Source organism: Pinus tabuliformis, chromosome Q (assembly GCF_031772625.1).
Source record: "Pinus tabuliformis cultivar Carrire ecotype Pingquan chromosome Q, CPIR1, whole genome shotgun sequence".
In the NCBI taxonomy this organism is placed as follows: domain Eukaryota; kingdom Viridiplantae; phylum Streptophyta; class Pinopsida; order Pinales; family Pinaceae; genus Pinus; species Pinus tabuliformis.
The window spans coordinates 1,047,511,977-1,047,528,924 of NC_142296.1; the positions used below are offsets into that span (position 1 = coordinate 1,047,511,977).

Sequence of the window (16,948 nt, forward strand, 5' to 3'; positions counted from 1 at the left end):
TGTCGTGTTACTCATGCCTGCTTTACTACTCGATGTTTGTTTTATTGGTAATCACATTGACGAAATAAATGTAACGAATAAGCCAAACCAATATGACCAACCTTTTATTGAGAAATAGCATAAAATGGATGTTTTTTAAATAGTAATTTATTTATTTTATTTTATAATAAAGTTAGGCTTTTGTGATCCATATTAATTTAGAGAGAGAATTTTCGACAAAAATTACATGGAAAATCATATATAAATTTTGAATTTATTATTATTTATTAGGATAGATGTTGTGTTTTATATATATATATATTTCCTTTTTTATTATGATAAATTTGGAGTTAAGATGAATTTGAATAAAGTCAAAAAGAGAGAAAAATGCCAATTCCATATTATATTAAGTATGGAAGGAGTTATACATAATACTACTTTTCAAGTTATCATTACCATGACGGGGAAGATATCGTTTGTCAAAATGACGGAGTCGTCTAACGACGCGGAGGAATTGTCCGGACAGCCAAAAGTCGCTGGAATTCTGGCAAAAAAAATTTCAAAAAATCTTGTAGATACAGTGTTTGAATCGTGTTTTTGATGGTGGAAATGGATTCAGCACCATCGAAAACATCTAGAACACTTAAAATTTTGAAGTTTAATAACTATAACTTGGATTTACAAAAATTCTTGCCAGCTTTTCTCTAAATATAACCAGAATTTTTATCTTTCCGGACAACTCCTCCACGTCGTTAAACTACGCGCAAAATGACAAGAGGATCGTCACACTTATGTCATCTCTGCCACGTGGCATAGCCTGTTGCTGTTGGGCAGTGGGCGCCCCGTTCATTCCTCTTCCAGAAGGCAGTGGGTGGCACGGGGACGGTTCTGTGTTTCGATCACGTGTTGGTCACCTGCGACGAATTTTTCGGTTTCCAGGGCAACTGTGGGAGCTATATAAACCGATTTAACCTGCTGGGTATTGGCAAGGTGTTAAGGTTGTACGATTACTATTTTGCAATCGGTGCGCAAGAGAATCGATCATGGGCAGCAAGATGTATGGTGATGGGTTCTTCGAAAGCGAAGAAGAGGAATTGTTAGGGCAGGCGCACGCATGGAGGTCCACCTTTGCCTTTGCGGAATCGCTGGCCGTGAAGAGTGCGGTTCTGCTGGGAATCCCTGACCTCATCGCCCGCCAAGGTCCACACGGTACTCTCTCTCTCAGAGAAATCGTGGCGCGCCTCCCCAGAGAAACACCGGACGCTTCGTGCCTCTTCAGAATCATGCGCTTCCTGGCCGCGAAGGGCGTGTTCAGAGCCTCCGTAGATTCCGATGGAGGCAACGAGAGCACGAGATACGGCCTGACGCCCGCGTCCAAGTGGCTGGTCCAAGAATCCAGGGAGCTGTCGATGGCGCCGATGCTGTTGATGCAGAACGACCAGAGAAGCGTAGCGCCGTGGCACCGTTTCAACGAGTGCGTGCTGGACGGTGGCGTGGCCTTCGAGAGGGCCAACGGTGCGGAGGTCTGGGATTATGCCTCCGCTCATCCCGAATTCAACGATCTTTTCAATAGCGCCATGGCCTGCAATGCGAGGATCGTGATGAAGGCTCTTCTTTCCAAGTATCAGGGTTTCCATGGTCTCAATTCCTTGGTGGACGTCGGCGGCGGGACTGGAACCGCGGTGGCAGAGATCGTCAGATCTTATCCTTCCATCAAATGCATCAACTACGATCTTCCTCATGTTGTGGCCACTGCTCCCCATCATCCAGGTTATTATTTTTTCATATTCTTGCAGTTTAGTTTACATTTTTGTAGAGTAACTTAAATCAATTTATCCACATATAACAACCAAATTACCAAATTTGGTAATATAATTTTGGTAATGTTTTGTGTGTAAATAGGCGTGGAGCACCAGGGAGGAGACATGTTCAAAACCGTGCCGCCCGCCGAGGCAATATTGATGAAGGTGAGTCCACCTTTTTAATTGAATCAGAGCCTGCTATTTCTTGACCGCACAATTTTACTGACTGTACTTTGTTTTCTGAGTGTGATCAGTGGATCATGCATGACTGGAGCGACGAGGAATGCATCAAAATACTGAAGAAGTGCAGAGAGGCCATCCCGGAGACGGGGAAGGTCATCATAGTAGACGTGGTGCTGTATGAGGGCCAGGATCAAAATGACAAAAAGAATTCGGTTATGGATCCAGATTTAGGCATCGTGTTTGATCTGGTAATGGTGGCGCACAGCTCGGGCGGGAAAGAGAGAAGAGAGGAAGAGTGGAAGAAGATTTTATTGGAAGGTGGGTTTCGCCGTTACAACATTATCACCATTCCAGCGCTGCAGTCTGTGATTGAAGCGTTCCCTCGTTGAGCGAGCGCCGTTATGTATGTAAAATTGTTTAGAGTGTTGCAGTCTGTAACGGAAGCGTTCCCTGGTTGAGCACCGCCATGTTTGCATATTTGCAGAATAAGAAATGTTGTTTGATTCGGTGTAGATAAACGCTAAATGCCGGAATAAAAGATGTCCGAAATAATGAGGATACTCAATTATCGTTACGGCTAAAAATGTGATATTAGAAACGTGACGTGAATTTGGCAAATAAATTCTCATTCATCAGTCGTTGCCTTTGACGGCCGCCTCATTACGTCAAAGGCGGTACTATAGTTTTTCAGGTCAAAGACACGTGTTTCTAATATCAATATCAGTAAAATTTATTGTTTTTGAACCAAAAAAAAAAAAAAAAAAATAAATAATATTATTATGTTTTTTCAAAAAAAAAATTAGTAAATGTTGATAATATAAATTAAATAGTTAGTAAATGTTAATGGCATTAATTTATAATATTTTATTTTGCTATCAATTATATATATAGCTTTGCTCAAAAGTGAAAAATACATGTTTTTCTAGATTACTCTCTAAGGATTTTAATTCTCCTCAAAACACTACTCCTATCAAAATTATGACTAGAATTCCCCAAGTAACACCAACTACAAAAGTTCCCATACACAACATAAGTCATAGCTAACACATACAATTACCCCACAACAATATACCATAACGAACTAAACTAAGACCATCCTAACCGCCATAGCCAAAACATATACGATTAATGCATAGCACTACCCCATAACTAGCATATATACAAACAAAAACTACGACCATCATAAAAGACAAAATTTCTACAGACCAGACATAAGTTGAACACAAAATTCATCAGACTCCAAGGCTAACTAGCTGAATAACTAATCATTTTCTGAAGAGGAGATTGTCGCAGGAGCCCTCACGCTCGAACCCCATGGATCCAGCAGGTCCCCATTATCAGATTCACAAGCAATATGTCCCTCCACATGTGCCAAACAAGAGTCAATCTTGTCTAGGCAAAAGCATTGATTTCTAAGCGTCTTTTTAATGTCTTCCAAGTTGGCAAGACGTTATACTTCTCCACTTTCTTGTCTTTCAAGGCCAGACCTAGCAAAGTCTTCATTTGCCAGTGCAAAGCCACAAAATTCAAATATTGCTTCTTTCTACCCCTGGTGTGCCCAGGTTCAAGAACCCAGGATGATATGTCCTCCATGATTTCTGAATCAGAATGGCACTATCTCTCAACCCCCACTTGAGTCTCAAACTTATGAATTTCCTTCCTTGTATTCAATGGAACAACATTGAAATAGGTGACAACAAAAGTCATGAGTGTGATATCTTGCTCCTCTTTGCCCTTACGGAGCACTACCACCTCCCCCTTGTCTACAACACATTCACTATCTTGCCAACATGACTAGGACCCAAGGAGGCACATCTGGAGCACCCATTGTAAATTCCTCTTCTTGCAAAGAAACAAGAGAAAAGACTAGACACACCCACTGTAGAACCAGGACTCCAACCCACTAAATCGTCCCCCAAACCCAATACACAAACCTTAGACTCAACAGAAGCATTTGCATGAAGAATAAAGGTCCTGACAACCTTTATGGAAGACCCACACCCCATCACCATTAAACAAAAGAACAAACATAGATAAAACGAAGAACCCCATACACCTAAGACTCACAAACATTTGCAATCGTCGACCCCTAAGAGTCCTACCGACCTATCTTTAAAATTCACACAATGGTGCTTACATTCCTTAACCTAGACAATACCCACCTGCCCAAACATTAATAGTCTAAAGAAGCCTTGGAACAAAGGACACGTGCAGGCTACCAAGCCTCCTCAACCCTAATCCACAAACTAAGGCGAGAGCTCACGACATAAAATCACTAACCCTAACACCTAAGACCCAAACACAAAACCACATATAGACAAAATAGTCAAGCAAAGAAAGAAATCAACTTGAATTTCCTCATTGTGAGAAGTAAATGATGCTCTCACTAGCCCACCATAATTCCAGGTTCTAAGCAACCATACACAGACCCATGTGCCAAGGGAACTTCATTGGTTCCTTCAGCACTCTCGCAGGCCAACGAGCTCACGTCTCGCCGCCTCAATTATAGATTCAAGCTCGAACAAAGAGTTCCCCACTTTCCTAGCTAAAGAAGAATGCATGCATCGAGAGGCTAAGGACCCACCCTCGCCTCCACTCAAACCACAACCATCAGAATCCAAACACTTTGTAAGACATGTATTAATGGCTAGTGCCAACTAGAGATGTGTGTGCAATTGCATGCGAGGGTTAGTCGCTCACCCCCTTACATAAATGCACATCACGTCTGAGGGGTGGTGGGAACAACTTCCAAAGCCCGTTCTTCAACCACATTAACATCACCATTAGGGGCAATTTACAATAAACTTATTGTTTTAATAAAATCTTCTTCTTTTTTAAGTAATATAATTAAGTTTTTTCAAAAAATTATATATTAATGTTGGTCAATTATATAAATTAAATGGTTGATAAACATTGATAGCATGAATTTATAACAAATCAACAAAATTATCTCATGACACATTTCATATTATTAAGATTATAAAAATAATAAAAATGGATTAAATTATAACTTTATTATTATTATTTTTAAAAGAATTAATATATAAATTAAACATATATACATTTTAAAAACATGTAACAAAATTCTTAATTATGAGATTCATCTTATAGAGATTCTTAACTTATAAATAGACTTTGTTACAATATCATGACCTATCAAGACCTCATGATTCAATAACTCATTTTATAATCAAAATATTTTTTATTTATTTATTTATTTATTCATTATTTTTTAACTTGAAAAAAATGGCATAACTACCTTTAAAATAAATCCTACTCCTCTATCCTAAATTACTACTAAAAATATTCTATAAAATTAAATCCCTACCATTCACTTATTAATTATTAACAATTAAATTAAATTTTTAGAAGTCTTATTTTAATATAAACAAACATATTAATCTAATTATTTTCCTTTATTAAAATTAAACAACATTTTTCAGACTTTTTATTTTAATTTTCTTAATTATTTATAAATCAATTTTAATATATGAAAAAAACATTCTTAATTTCAATAAACCAAATTCTAATTATTTGTGATTCACCACTTTGAAAATCACACCTAGCGTTAATGCTACATCATTCTTTGGCATCATTCTCTAACACTCGATGCAATCTTTGTAGTGAATGATCTTGGCCATTCCCTAGTCACCCTTCTCACATTTCTTGATATAGTTACTGTGAAACAAGGACCGCTTGAGAAGAGCGTGATGCTCATGGAATAATATTCATAGTATTTATGATTGATTTCTATTGAATTCTAGAATTGCCAATAAGAGCTTTGTAGGCAAGGTAAATGTTAAGAATAATCATGCGATTAGAATGTGAGAGTGTAATAAAATATTTGAACTTTATTCGATTACCTCCATTTCCTATAATCTCTCCCTCAGTGAACGATATTGAGGTTAAAGAGATATCAAACATGGAGAACTACGTAGGCATATGGAGGTCTCGTTGCTTTTGTTTTTTTTTTCTTCAATAGAAGAACAATCTTATATTGATATGATTGTTTTATATGTTCGATTGGTTTTTTTTTTTCAGTGGTGTTAACTTGCTTTACTTAGTTCCAAAAGGTTAAAAACAAATTAGATCTTAGTAGCAGCAAAAATACCCTACCTACTAATGAGGTTACATTGCAAAGAGACCAGCGTCATAAGAATAGAGACAGAGAAAACAGAGGAGTGGCATCAACGCATGCAATGATTCTAAATAGCAGAGGGAAATTAGAAGAGGGCAGAGCTTATAGCTCAAACAACCCCTGTCTGCAGATCATCCCACTTTGGAAGACCTCGAAGAACATATACCCAGGAAGCATGGGCACCCCACATTTGGAAAGAAGGTCTGCTTCAGAGTTTTGCTCCTTGTAGATATGTTGGAAAGAGACCTCCATGAAAGAAGACCTCAGCTTCAAGATCATTTGTGCCCAGTTGCAAAGTGAGGGAACATCAAGAGAATGTCGACCTTGAATCCATCTGATCACTGAGAGGGAATCTCCAACAACCTCGAGATTGTCTAAGTCCAACCATTTGCAGCATTGGAGGGCACCCCATAAAGCCAACAACTCAGCCTGACAGTTATCCCCAGCACCAATGGACCAATAGAATTTGTGTTGGGTAGAAGGATCCAATTTGAGTAGGGGACCACAACCACAGATGCCATTCGAGGAAGCACCATCAAAAAATAAAATCAGAAATCTGCCCTCCAAGTCAATGAATGATATGGATCTAGATGGGGCTTTGGGGTACCATGGGCCGACCTCCATGAAGAGATTCATGATCCGAAATCCGGATGGAGGTGGACAAAGAGTCGAGGGAAATTCTTCAAAGATCAACTTATTTCAAGATAGCCAGATGCCCCACATGGCATAAAGGGGGACAAGTCTATAAGTAGTGGCATACAAAGACCAAGACTCAAAGCAGGCAAGAAAGGAGGAGCAGTGAGTTTGGATGTTGATTCCAAGGAGGAGCGGAACCATAATTTAGATATCGGCAGCAAAAGGATAGTGCAGGAATAGATGCAGACAGTCCTCATATTCCAACCGACAAAGAGAGCATCTACCAAGTCCCACAAACCCTTTTTTTAGCAGTTGGTCCTAGGTGAGGATACATTTGTATAAGACCATCCAAGAGAAGCATTTGATTTTTAAAGGGATTTCCCAAAGCTAGAATTTGAAGGTGCAACCCACAAGAGGAAGAGGGGTGATGCAGGAGGAAATATATTCATGCACATCCTTGGCAGCAATCTGCCCATTCAGTATCCGACCTCCCCAAATGAGTTGATCAAGTCGCATGGAGAATGAGATGCCAGCCTGAGTGAGATTATTGTGGAAAGATTCCCATTTAGTGGCCAAGACATCTGGAATGCCTATTTGTTGAGCATGAGGCCAAATTGGAGCATGGAGAGGGAAATGAATGTCCGATTTGAGGCTGGCCAGATTATGGAACCCCAACTAGATGAGAGTGTGAATCAAGGGGACAGATAATATGTGGTAGCCTGACATACCTTTAATGGCATCCCTGCCAACAAGTATTTGTTGTCCATCACCCACCAACCACCGGAGATTGTTGCATAGCCATGGAACAACATGTCTGAAACTACGCCAGATATACGATGCATTGGGATTCGATGGCGCCCCCGCCTGCACCCATTCCTCCAGGCCCTGAAAGTGGATGTATTTAGTGAATAGAATGGTCTGCCAAAGGCCCCTTTCCTTGAAAGCCCGTCACAGATTCGTGGTCAAGAGGGCGATATTGAGTCTTCGATGATCCATGATGCCCCAACCGCCCAACTTAACCAACAAGGAGATTGTGCTAAGAGCCACAAGGTTAGGTTTTCTCTAAGGGCACACACCAAACCAAATGAAGTTAGCAATAATGGAGTTCAGTTTGTGAATAATAGTCTAAGGAATGTAAAAGAGATGCATCCAGTAAATAGTAAGGCCTTGCAGCACCGCCTTAGTCATGATGACCCTGCCCCCCATAGATAGCGATTTACGGTCCCAATGAGTGAGCATCTTCTTGAATTTGCAAACGATCTAGTCCTAGTCAAGAACTTTGTATTTTGTGGGTTTCAAAAAACGCCTGAGGTACTTAAAAGCATTAGACAGTGGGTGGGTGGAAATGCCAAATAAATTTGAAATTTTAGCGATCTCCACCAAATTTTCATCATATGATATGAGTTCATATTTAGAGTTATTGATATGCAACCCAATAGCATTGCCAAATTTCAAGAATGCTCTGTGGAAGTATGTCCATTTTGAATTTTTTGCTGCACCAGCACAAAGGATGTCGTCCACAAATAGAATATGGGACAGGTTGCATATTTTGGAAATCTGACAGCCATAAATATTGCCAACCTCTCTCATTGCACTGATTTCCCTACTGAAGGAGTCCATGACAAGAATGAAGAGTAGAGGTGACAACATGTAACCCTGTTTGAGGCCCTTGTGCATCTTGAAGAACTGAGTTGGCTCCCCATTGATGAGGACATCCATTGAGGCTGATGATATGCATGCCTTGATCCATGAAACATGCCTATGATTAAACCCAAATTTGTATAAGATCATGGTGAGATATTCCCAGTCCACACAGTCAAATGCCTGGGAAAGGTCGATTTTCATGAGACAGGAGTTTATCTTTCTCATCTTGATCGAATGTATGACTTCTTGTGCAATAGTCACTGCATCATGTATACGCCTGGAAGACAAGACACTAAATTTCTCCATAGAAACATGAGGAGAAATAACCTTCTTGACATGGTTAGTGAGGAGTTTAGATGTCATTTTGTAAATAGAATTGCACAAATAAATTGGCCTAAAGTCAGAGAAAGAAAGTGGTTTTTGAATCTTAGGAATTAGAGTAAGAAAGGTGGAGTTAATAGAACCTAAAATGTGCCTAGAAAGCTTCACAGTCTCAACCAAGTTTACTAGATCTCAACCCATCAGATCAAAGAAGTGGAGGAAGAACTCAGCTGGCTAACCATCGGGCCTTGGGCTCTTATCTTTGGCCATCTCTTTCAGAGTCTGGACTAGTTTTGCTTCTAATATTTGAGCATCCATGAGAGATGTGTCCTCATCATTAACCATGACAGGGAAATGATTTATTAAGTCCAATTTGTCTGCCATATGTGTTGCGTCCCTTTCCATGAGTAACTTCTTATAATCTATGTTACCAGAAACGGGACGAGGGGCAATGTTTCTGGCAAAAACCGCTCTAGAAACGAGACGACACAAGAAACACCGTCTTATACGCCGTTCTCGTTCTCGTTGGCCAGAAACTAGTTTCTTGCGAAATGGGTCATGAAACGAGTCGTTTCCTACAGTGTACAGTGCAAATCGTTTCTCCTTCATTCTCGATTTCCTTTCCCAACTGGAGTTAAATCCTATAGCGTACACTGCAAATTGTTTCTCTTTCATTCTCGATTTCCTTTCCCAACTGCGCATGTTAAGTCTTTTTCTCTGTTGAAAAAAATTGTGCATGCAAAATAAACTAATGTTTGTGATAGCTCTCAAGGTTAATCAAGGATTTACGCTGCAGAGGAGATCAAAATATCATTCCCCAGACGCAGCAAAAGAACAGATCAAAACCGAGCCGAGCAGATTCACAACCCCAACAAGTTAGGTTCAGTGCCATCGTTTTCTTGTGAAGATATATCTCAGGTGCATCGTTCAACCAATTTGTGCAGTCATATTTTATCTTTCCGTGATTCGATCCTTGAGCTCTGACGTTTACATTTTGTTTCTGCTAGTTTTTATTTTGTAGCTTGAAAGCCCACATATCTTAATGTTTTCTTGCATCATAAATTTTATGTCTTTATTCATCATCTAGAAATTTCCAGTGGATTGTTTTAATATGCCCTTCACCTCTATATTTCTAGATATAATGTTATGAGAATCGTTCAAGTAACTAGAACTTACAGGAAATGAAATTTTGGAATTGTTGTTTTTCATATTTCTTTGTCCAGCACTATGGCCACTACGAGCCTGTGTTTTTTTTGAAGATCAAGTTTAAATTTTATATGACAAGAATTATATGATACCAAAATATATTATGGAACAAGAAAATTGAATTTTAGGCTTTATCTTATCAATTGGGATTCAAGAGTGGTGATATATCAAAACCCCAATGATTGTAGGGTCTTAAGGTCCAACTGTAGTAGTAGTGCATAAATCATAAAAGATAATAATCGTGAAGCGGTGTGCAAAAGGAAGCCAAACAAAGTCCCCTTCTTTGATCTAATAAAACACACTAACATTTTGAAGGCCTAAGGGATTTAATGCAATATTTCCCTCTCTTGCATGACCTTTACATACTTGTGGTTGAATCTCTCGGCATACAAGGCCTTGGAAAATATGAGAGCTCTTTGAAAAACATGAAATGATTTTTTGAAAATGGAAGAACATAAAATATAGAAAATTGGTCAAATATTTCACCCTATGCATACCTTCCAACCTCATATATAATAAATTTTTAAAGGGCTAGGATCTGTGAGATTGATTCTATGAAAGTTTATAGAAGTGTTTAGCTAAATTTTTGGATCTACAAAATTATATATTTTTTAAAGTAAATTATTATTTATAAATGTTTCTTTCCAATTTTACCAGTGAATTAAAGTAAATTATTATTTATAAATGTTTCTTTACAATTTTACCAGTAAAAATATTGAATGTTTATGATTAATTCTTTGTTTTATATTGTTTACCTTTAACTTTCTATTTTCTCTCTCCTCGTTTCTTATATGCGAAACCTCCAAACTTCGTTTCTCGTACCGTTCTCGTTTCTCGTTTAGTTTCCTGTTTCGCGTTTCTGGTAACATAGCTTATAATGATGGAAAGTCGCCCTCTTAATGTCGGGAGGAGAGGGTAATGCCATCTTCATTAGTGATAGTCCATATCGAATTTTGATGTTTTCTTTTGGAGGTGGCCTGGTGGAAAAGTTTTGTGTTCTTATCTCCACCCTATATCCAAGCAAGTCGACTTTTCTACCTCCATTCCTCCTCCTGTATTTTGAGAATTTCCTCCTTCCTTCAACACAGATTTAGAATTTCCCGATGCTGATGGGCAAAGAATAGACCATGTGCAATCAGATAAATGAGAAGGGAAGTCTCATGTTCAATGGTGCGTAGTTCCTGATTGAGAATTTATCGCTGGCAATGGACTCAGGATTTAACAGTAGTCTTCAATCTCTTTAGTTTGCGTGTAATCCGATGAGTGGGATCAACCAGAGATGGAGAAATTGGTGCGGACCAGGATATGTTGACCAGGTTCTGGAATTCGAGGTTATTGACCCATATGTGATTGAATTTGAAGGGTATAATACCCTAAGTCAATTCATCCTACCTCTCCAGAAAGATAGCATCGTGGTCTGAGATTTCAGAGAACAGATTCCAAGATTTGATGTTGATCAACCTTTGGCACAAGCAAGAATCCACAAATAACATATCAAGTATTTTCGCAATGTGATCAACCCCCGATCGACCATTTCTCCAAGTCGGTCAGAGGGGATCAGGTATGATGTCTTTGAGGGATTTCCAATCAAAAAGGTCAATGAGGAAAGGGGAAAGTGCATCCGATTTTGATATGTGACCCCAGCGCTCTCCACCCTCCAATGTGAAGTTTAGATCCCTTGCCATGATCATATTATTAATGTCCATGATGCTAGAAGAGTCCATCAAGTCCCAAAAATATTTTCGGTTTTTGTATGGGGCATAAACATTCATAATGTGAAATATGTGATTCCATCCCCTGTAGTGTCCGCACAGTATATACCAGTGGGAAATGTGAATTCCAAAAAGGAGAAGTCTGTGGGGTTCCAGATGGCAGCGAGGCCCCCAGAGAAACCCTGTGAAATAGTGGCACAACCATGCCATGACGGAGAGATTTTGATGAGAATATCAAGAGCACATTCCTTGGACAACATAGTTTCCTGGAGCAGAACAATCGAGGGTCTGTTTGAGAATATATAGTATTTGAGGGATCGAAATGTATTGGTTGATCCCAAGCCCCTGATGTTGAGAGAAATCACGTCGTTAAGGAACAGATGTGCCAGGATATGATGCCCTAGGGTCCCGAGAAGGAGGTTCCTCCGATGATTCGAGAGATCCAATTGCTTGCCTAGGATCAAAAGTAGAAGACAGTGTTTCCCCAATAGCTTCAGAGAAACATGAGTTCAGTTCAGTCTCTATATCGCTACATAAAGAGAGTTTCTTAGACTTTGTTTCCTTCTTTGTTTTTCCCCGACCGAGGATATCATTCTTCGGGCCCCTTGAGGATTTGGATCCAAAATATTGAGAAGTAAATTTCTTCATTGATATAGGTTCAATACCAATTATGGGATTACCTGCCAGGGGAAGAATTTCGGAATATGTTGATTTCGGAGACAGATTATCATCGCCATTTTCAGTGTTACGAATTGGGGACAACAAAGAAATTTTACTTGACTTGTTTGGAGATAGCCTGATCTCTTTGCCTTTCCTTTTTGAGGGATTCTTTGGTGAGCGTGTAATGGGCTTCTCTTGGGCACTAAAAGTGTTGTTGTAGTGCATATCTTTCCTGATAGGAGTAGTGGCCAAGGAATTTGTACAGATTGGGCCAGCATAGGAGGCTTTACCTGCATCTTCCAACTGATCTTTAGGGGACTAATCTGAAGAAGAGTCGCAGTCAATATTACCAGGATGTTTGGTCACAAGGTTAGATTTCCTTTTCCTCCAGTGGCTTCCAAAGTTTCAACTGGGGCAATTGGCCATCAGGTGACTAGTTTTGTGGCATACTAGGCTCCTGAATGGTATCCCCCAGTAGTCGATTTGTTGACAGATGGAGAAGGTCGCCGAATATATCTTGATGGCAGCAGGAAGACCATTCGATAAATCCACTTCCACTAGAAACCAAGCCGATTTTTTATCTAATAGGCCCATGCAACCTTCATCCACATAATATAATTTCCCAATTTTGCTAGCAATTTCCCAAATAGCCCTCTTCATCCATAGCTCAATGGGTAGGCCAGGCAGTTTAGCCCAGATGATCTTACACTTGGGGGCCTCCACCACTAGGTCGAAACCCACTTTCTAGTTTTGTAATGGCAGGAAACCTCGTCCTTTTACCCAAGGTAAAGTGGCAATTTTCGCTGCGTCCACTTCCGTTAGAAAGTGAAAGCCAAACCATCCATTTACCATCACGCTGACTTTTGGTCTATAACCGAGGAGGGAAGTCTATTTGTTCTATGTCCATTCCTTGATTTGTGCACCGTTCATTTCGATTTATTCCCAACGACCAACCATTAGGTGTTTCCTTAGTCTGATCACATTGTCCTAATATAGGTCGACGCCCAAGATTAATTTTTAAACATCCTCCCTGGCTTTAATGGGTTTTTTGGAATTTTCCCTGTGTTTATGTCCTCCAATCAATCTGTCCAAAGGAGCCCGAGCCAAGTCATCCTCTTCAATTCTATCGTGGGATACTTCTTGCTCATGTGAGTGGTTTGGGAACTTAGAGAGCTTGTGAGGTTTTACAACATTTTTCATGACATCTTGGCTGGAGTCAGACCCACCCCCTACGAATTTATTTAGTCCGCCTATGAAAACAATTTCTTTTTCTGCAGCTATGGTCATGTCTATGAGAGAATCCACATCAAAGTCAAGGTCCATAATCGGGGATTGACCCTCCATTTTCCTGATGTGAGATTACCAACATTCGCCTCAATCATCTAGTGGTGAGATTAGGCACCTCCCTAACATATCATAGTGCCACCTTCAAAATGGATCCCAACCAGTTCCACAGCTTTATATAACGACTCAGTGAGTTAAGATGGAATAGTCCACACATTTTAGGTTGTCCCTTTGAACAAAGTAGTCAAACATAGGACTATATGACTACTATGAATATCAGAAAGACACTAGGAGGCTCTTTGCGACTCCTCCCTAAAAGAAATAACTTATTTTCACAAGTGGCTTTAGTTGGCATGTAGAGGTAGGTTTAACTTGTGGAAGAGAAATTCCAAGACATAATGTTGTGTATCTATGTTGAGGGAAAAAAAATCTACAAACATGTATTTGAGAAAATTTGAAAGATCCAAGGCAATAGTATGGATGGTTTTGATGGCTTATCATCTTGTTGTTTTCCTAAGTTTAAGTCAATTTACCTTTTTTTCTTATTATAATTAATCCATACTCTTAACACTATCTCATTTTTTAATAAAACCCTTACATCCTAAAAACCATGTCTCATTTTTTAATTAAACCCTTGCATCCTCAAAATCAATTGTTGTATTATAAATTATACAAACCAAATTCATTCCTACATGTTTATCATTAAGGTTATTGAATTTTTTATTTTATATGTATCGAATTGCACTATGAAGGCCTTGTAGGTATCTTCACATGCATCATTCATCATCCCAAGCAATGGCCCTGGTCTACCCACAGTTACATCATCATAAGAATTCATCAATTCTTCTAAAGTATTCATCCTAAGATTGAGCTCTTTAAATAACATATCGAATCAAGACCTTTAGTAAAGATCCATCTAGAATATAATGCTTTATGTCTTGACCCTTGCTAAAAATAATGACTAGAAAGACCAAATTCACTATAAAAAAACATAATCTACTTTAATATCATGTTGCGAGCATATTTTATAGGTAACTTAGTTGCTTGAAGCCCCCTACTAAGTAAATGGCCCTCTCTTATGAGGCACGTGTTCAATTCTCCTTGGGTCCATCAGGGTCAGGCTCCCACTGGTAGAGTCAATTGGGTGGGTGTTGTTAGATATGTCTAAAAGAGTTACGGGAAAAAAATCACGTAGTGAGCATGTTCTATAAGCTCCACATTATGTACGTTTTTATCAGTGCTTAGCATGTTTTATGGGTTCCATAAAACTATATATAAATGCCCAATTAATAACATTATTAAAAATATTTGGCATGTGGGAGAAATCTCAAAATTGTGATCGAAGCAATCTTGGATCATAAACCCTAGAGCATAATTTATAGAAGCTATATGAACAACCTTGGAACATGCCCTCCAAAAAAAAATAAAGTGCCCAACTCATGGAAGGATATGTTGCCAGAGAAAAAATAAAAATATTATTGCATTCCAAAGTATGAGTTGCTAATCTTAATGCTCGTTGTTATGTATTATGGGTTTAGACTTTGTTTGAAAATCTATTTAATGATTAATAAAATGAGTGGAAATCAAATGTATGTTAATTTGGTAGGATTAGCTTCTTTGCAACTATTTCTCTTTTAGATTTTTATTTGGAGGTTTTGCAAGGCTATTTAACAAATGAAAATTTTAAGTGCAACAATAGTTTATTATCACACCTCAATAAAAATAGTGTTGGACTCATCTTTTAAAATGTCTATAAGACTTTTAATTGGATTCATGATTTATCGTCAAACTTCAATGAAAATAGTGGTAAACTCATCTATTAAAATCCTTATAATCGTTACAATAAGTTTTCATTATTTAGTTTAACTTGATTGTAGATTTATATTATTAAAGAGATAATCACAAAATCAATATTAATTTTGTATTATAGATTTTCAATCCATAAAACCTTATAAAAACACTTTTTCTCTTATTCAAATACTATGCATATTCCTCTACAAAATGTATCTTGTAAAAGTTCTAACTTATCGCCAAACATGATATTATTGCAATTATTTGACACCAAACATGATATTATTGTAGCAATGGTTCCATGAGATCCTCATTATGCATGGGAGGCTTAAAGAGTTTTACCTACTCGTGCCTTACAACATGCTTATGTACATGGGTAGATCAAGCTTGAAATCATTTCCTTTAGTTTATTGTACAATTTTAAATTAGTTAACATCAATTGAAAATTAATAAAAAGGATTTTCATATATATCATTAATTTAGTTGATTTCATTAAAGTAAGATACACTACTAATGTACATGGGCAGATCAAGCTTGAAATCATTATTTTTAGTTTATTGTATACGTTTAAATTAGTTAATATTAATTGGAAATTAACAAAAAGATTTTTCATAGTTTTGATTAATTTGGTTGGTTTCTATTTCGAAATTTTACAAAATTGGAGGCATGTTAGAAGCATGAGCAAATAATTCTAAGAGGAGCCCCATTTCATCACTAGATTTGAACCATTGATTTAGAGTCATCCCTAGAACTTGTCACATTTTGAATAACTTGCATCCACCCAATAATGGAACATAGTCTTTATGGGGTTTCACATAATGGTTTATTACAAATTCTACAATGCATGGGTTGTGCTTTTGTGAAAATTCTATCACTGCAACATCTGATTTACTTTTCCTACTTATTCTTCAATAAGTTATTTATGAAATTCCTTCAATAAACATTAAAATAAATTCTGCTGCAGATATCACACTATAATACATAAATAAACACATGTACAAGAATCAACACATTGACACAGATATTTTAGACAATAGTCCCCGGAAAAACCCAATGTGGGAAAACCGGTGCAGCAAGGGAGGATTTTATTATTCAGCAATTCTTCAGTACAGCAGGGTGCCAAACTGGCCTACCCACAGAGAGAAAAATTCTCTCGCACTTCTCCTAGTCCCAACTTCAACTTGGTTGGGCTTTGCATGGCTCCTAGACACTCTGCGTCAACCCCTGCTTGACTGCATCAGCCCTGGCCCTCTCTGTGTCACCCACGCAGGCCCTCTAGTGACTGTGCAGTCTCCTGCTACCTCTGCGTCTGCTTCTCCTGCCTCAGTGCTGGTCTCTAGTGGATGATCCCTTCTCTCTATTCCATACTTGTTGCCTCTTGACTGCTCACCAGACTGCTAATTCGAATTTCTTAGCTAACTCCGCTCGAGAAATTGAACTGATTGGTCTCCCTCAGTGTGTCCTCCAGGTGATCCTCAAGCCTCCTCTTATACTTTTCTCGTTGACTAATCAACGACCGAGATTAAGTCCCTAATCAATGGCTAAGATCAACTCTAGCTTGATCCATAAATTTTGGACCCTTCTAACATAGT

The 16,948-nt window shown here is 38.4% G+C and overlaps 1 protein-coding gene across 1 annotated transcript; it reads left to right on the top strand.

Moving 5' to 3' along the window:
- The first annotated feature begins 983 nt into the window (after window positions 1-983).
- LOC149223093 ((R,S)-reticuline 7-O-methyltransferase-like) lies at window positions 984-2,703 on the top strand. The gene is made up of 3 exons (XM_089383226.1): window positions 984-1,749; window positions 1,882-1,946; window positions 2,036-2,703. Exons 1-3 carry the CDS (start codon window positions 1,023-1,025, stop codon window positions 2,351-2,353), a joined length of 1,110 nt encoding a protein of 369 aa, XP_089239352.1. The 5' UTR covers window positions 984-1,022; the 3' UTR covers window positions 2,354-2,703.
- The last annotated feature ends 14,245 nt before the right edge of the window (window positions 2,704-16,948 follow it).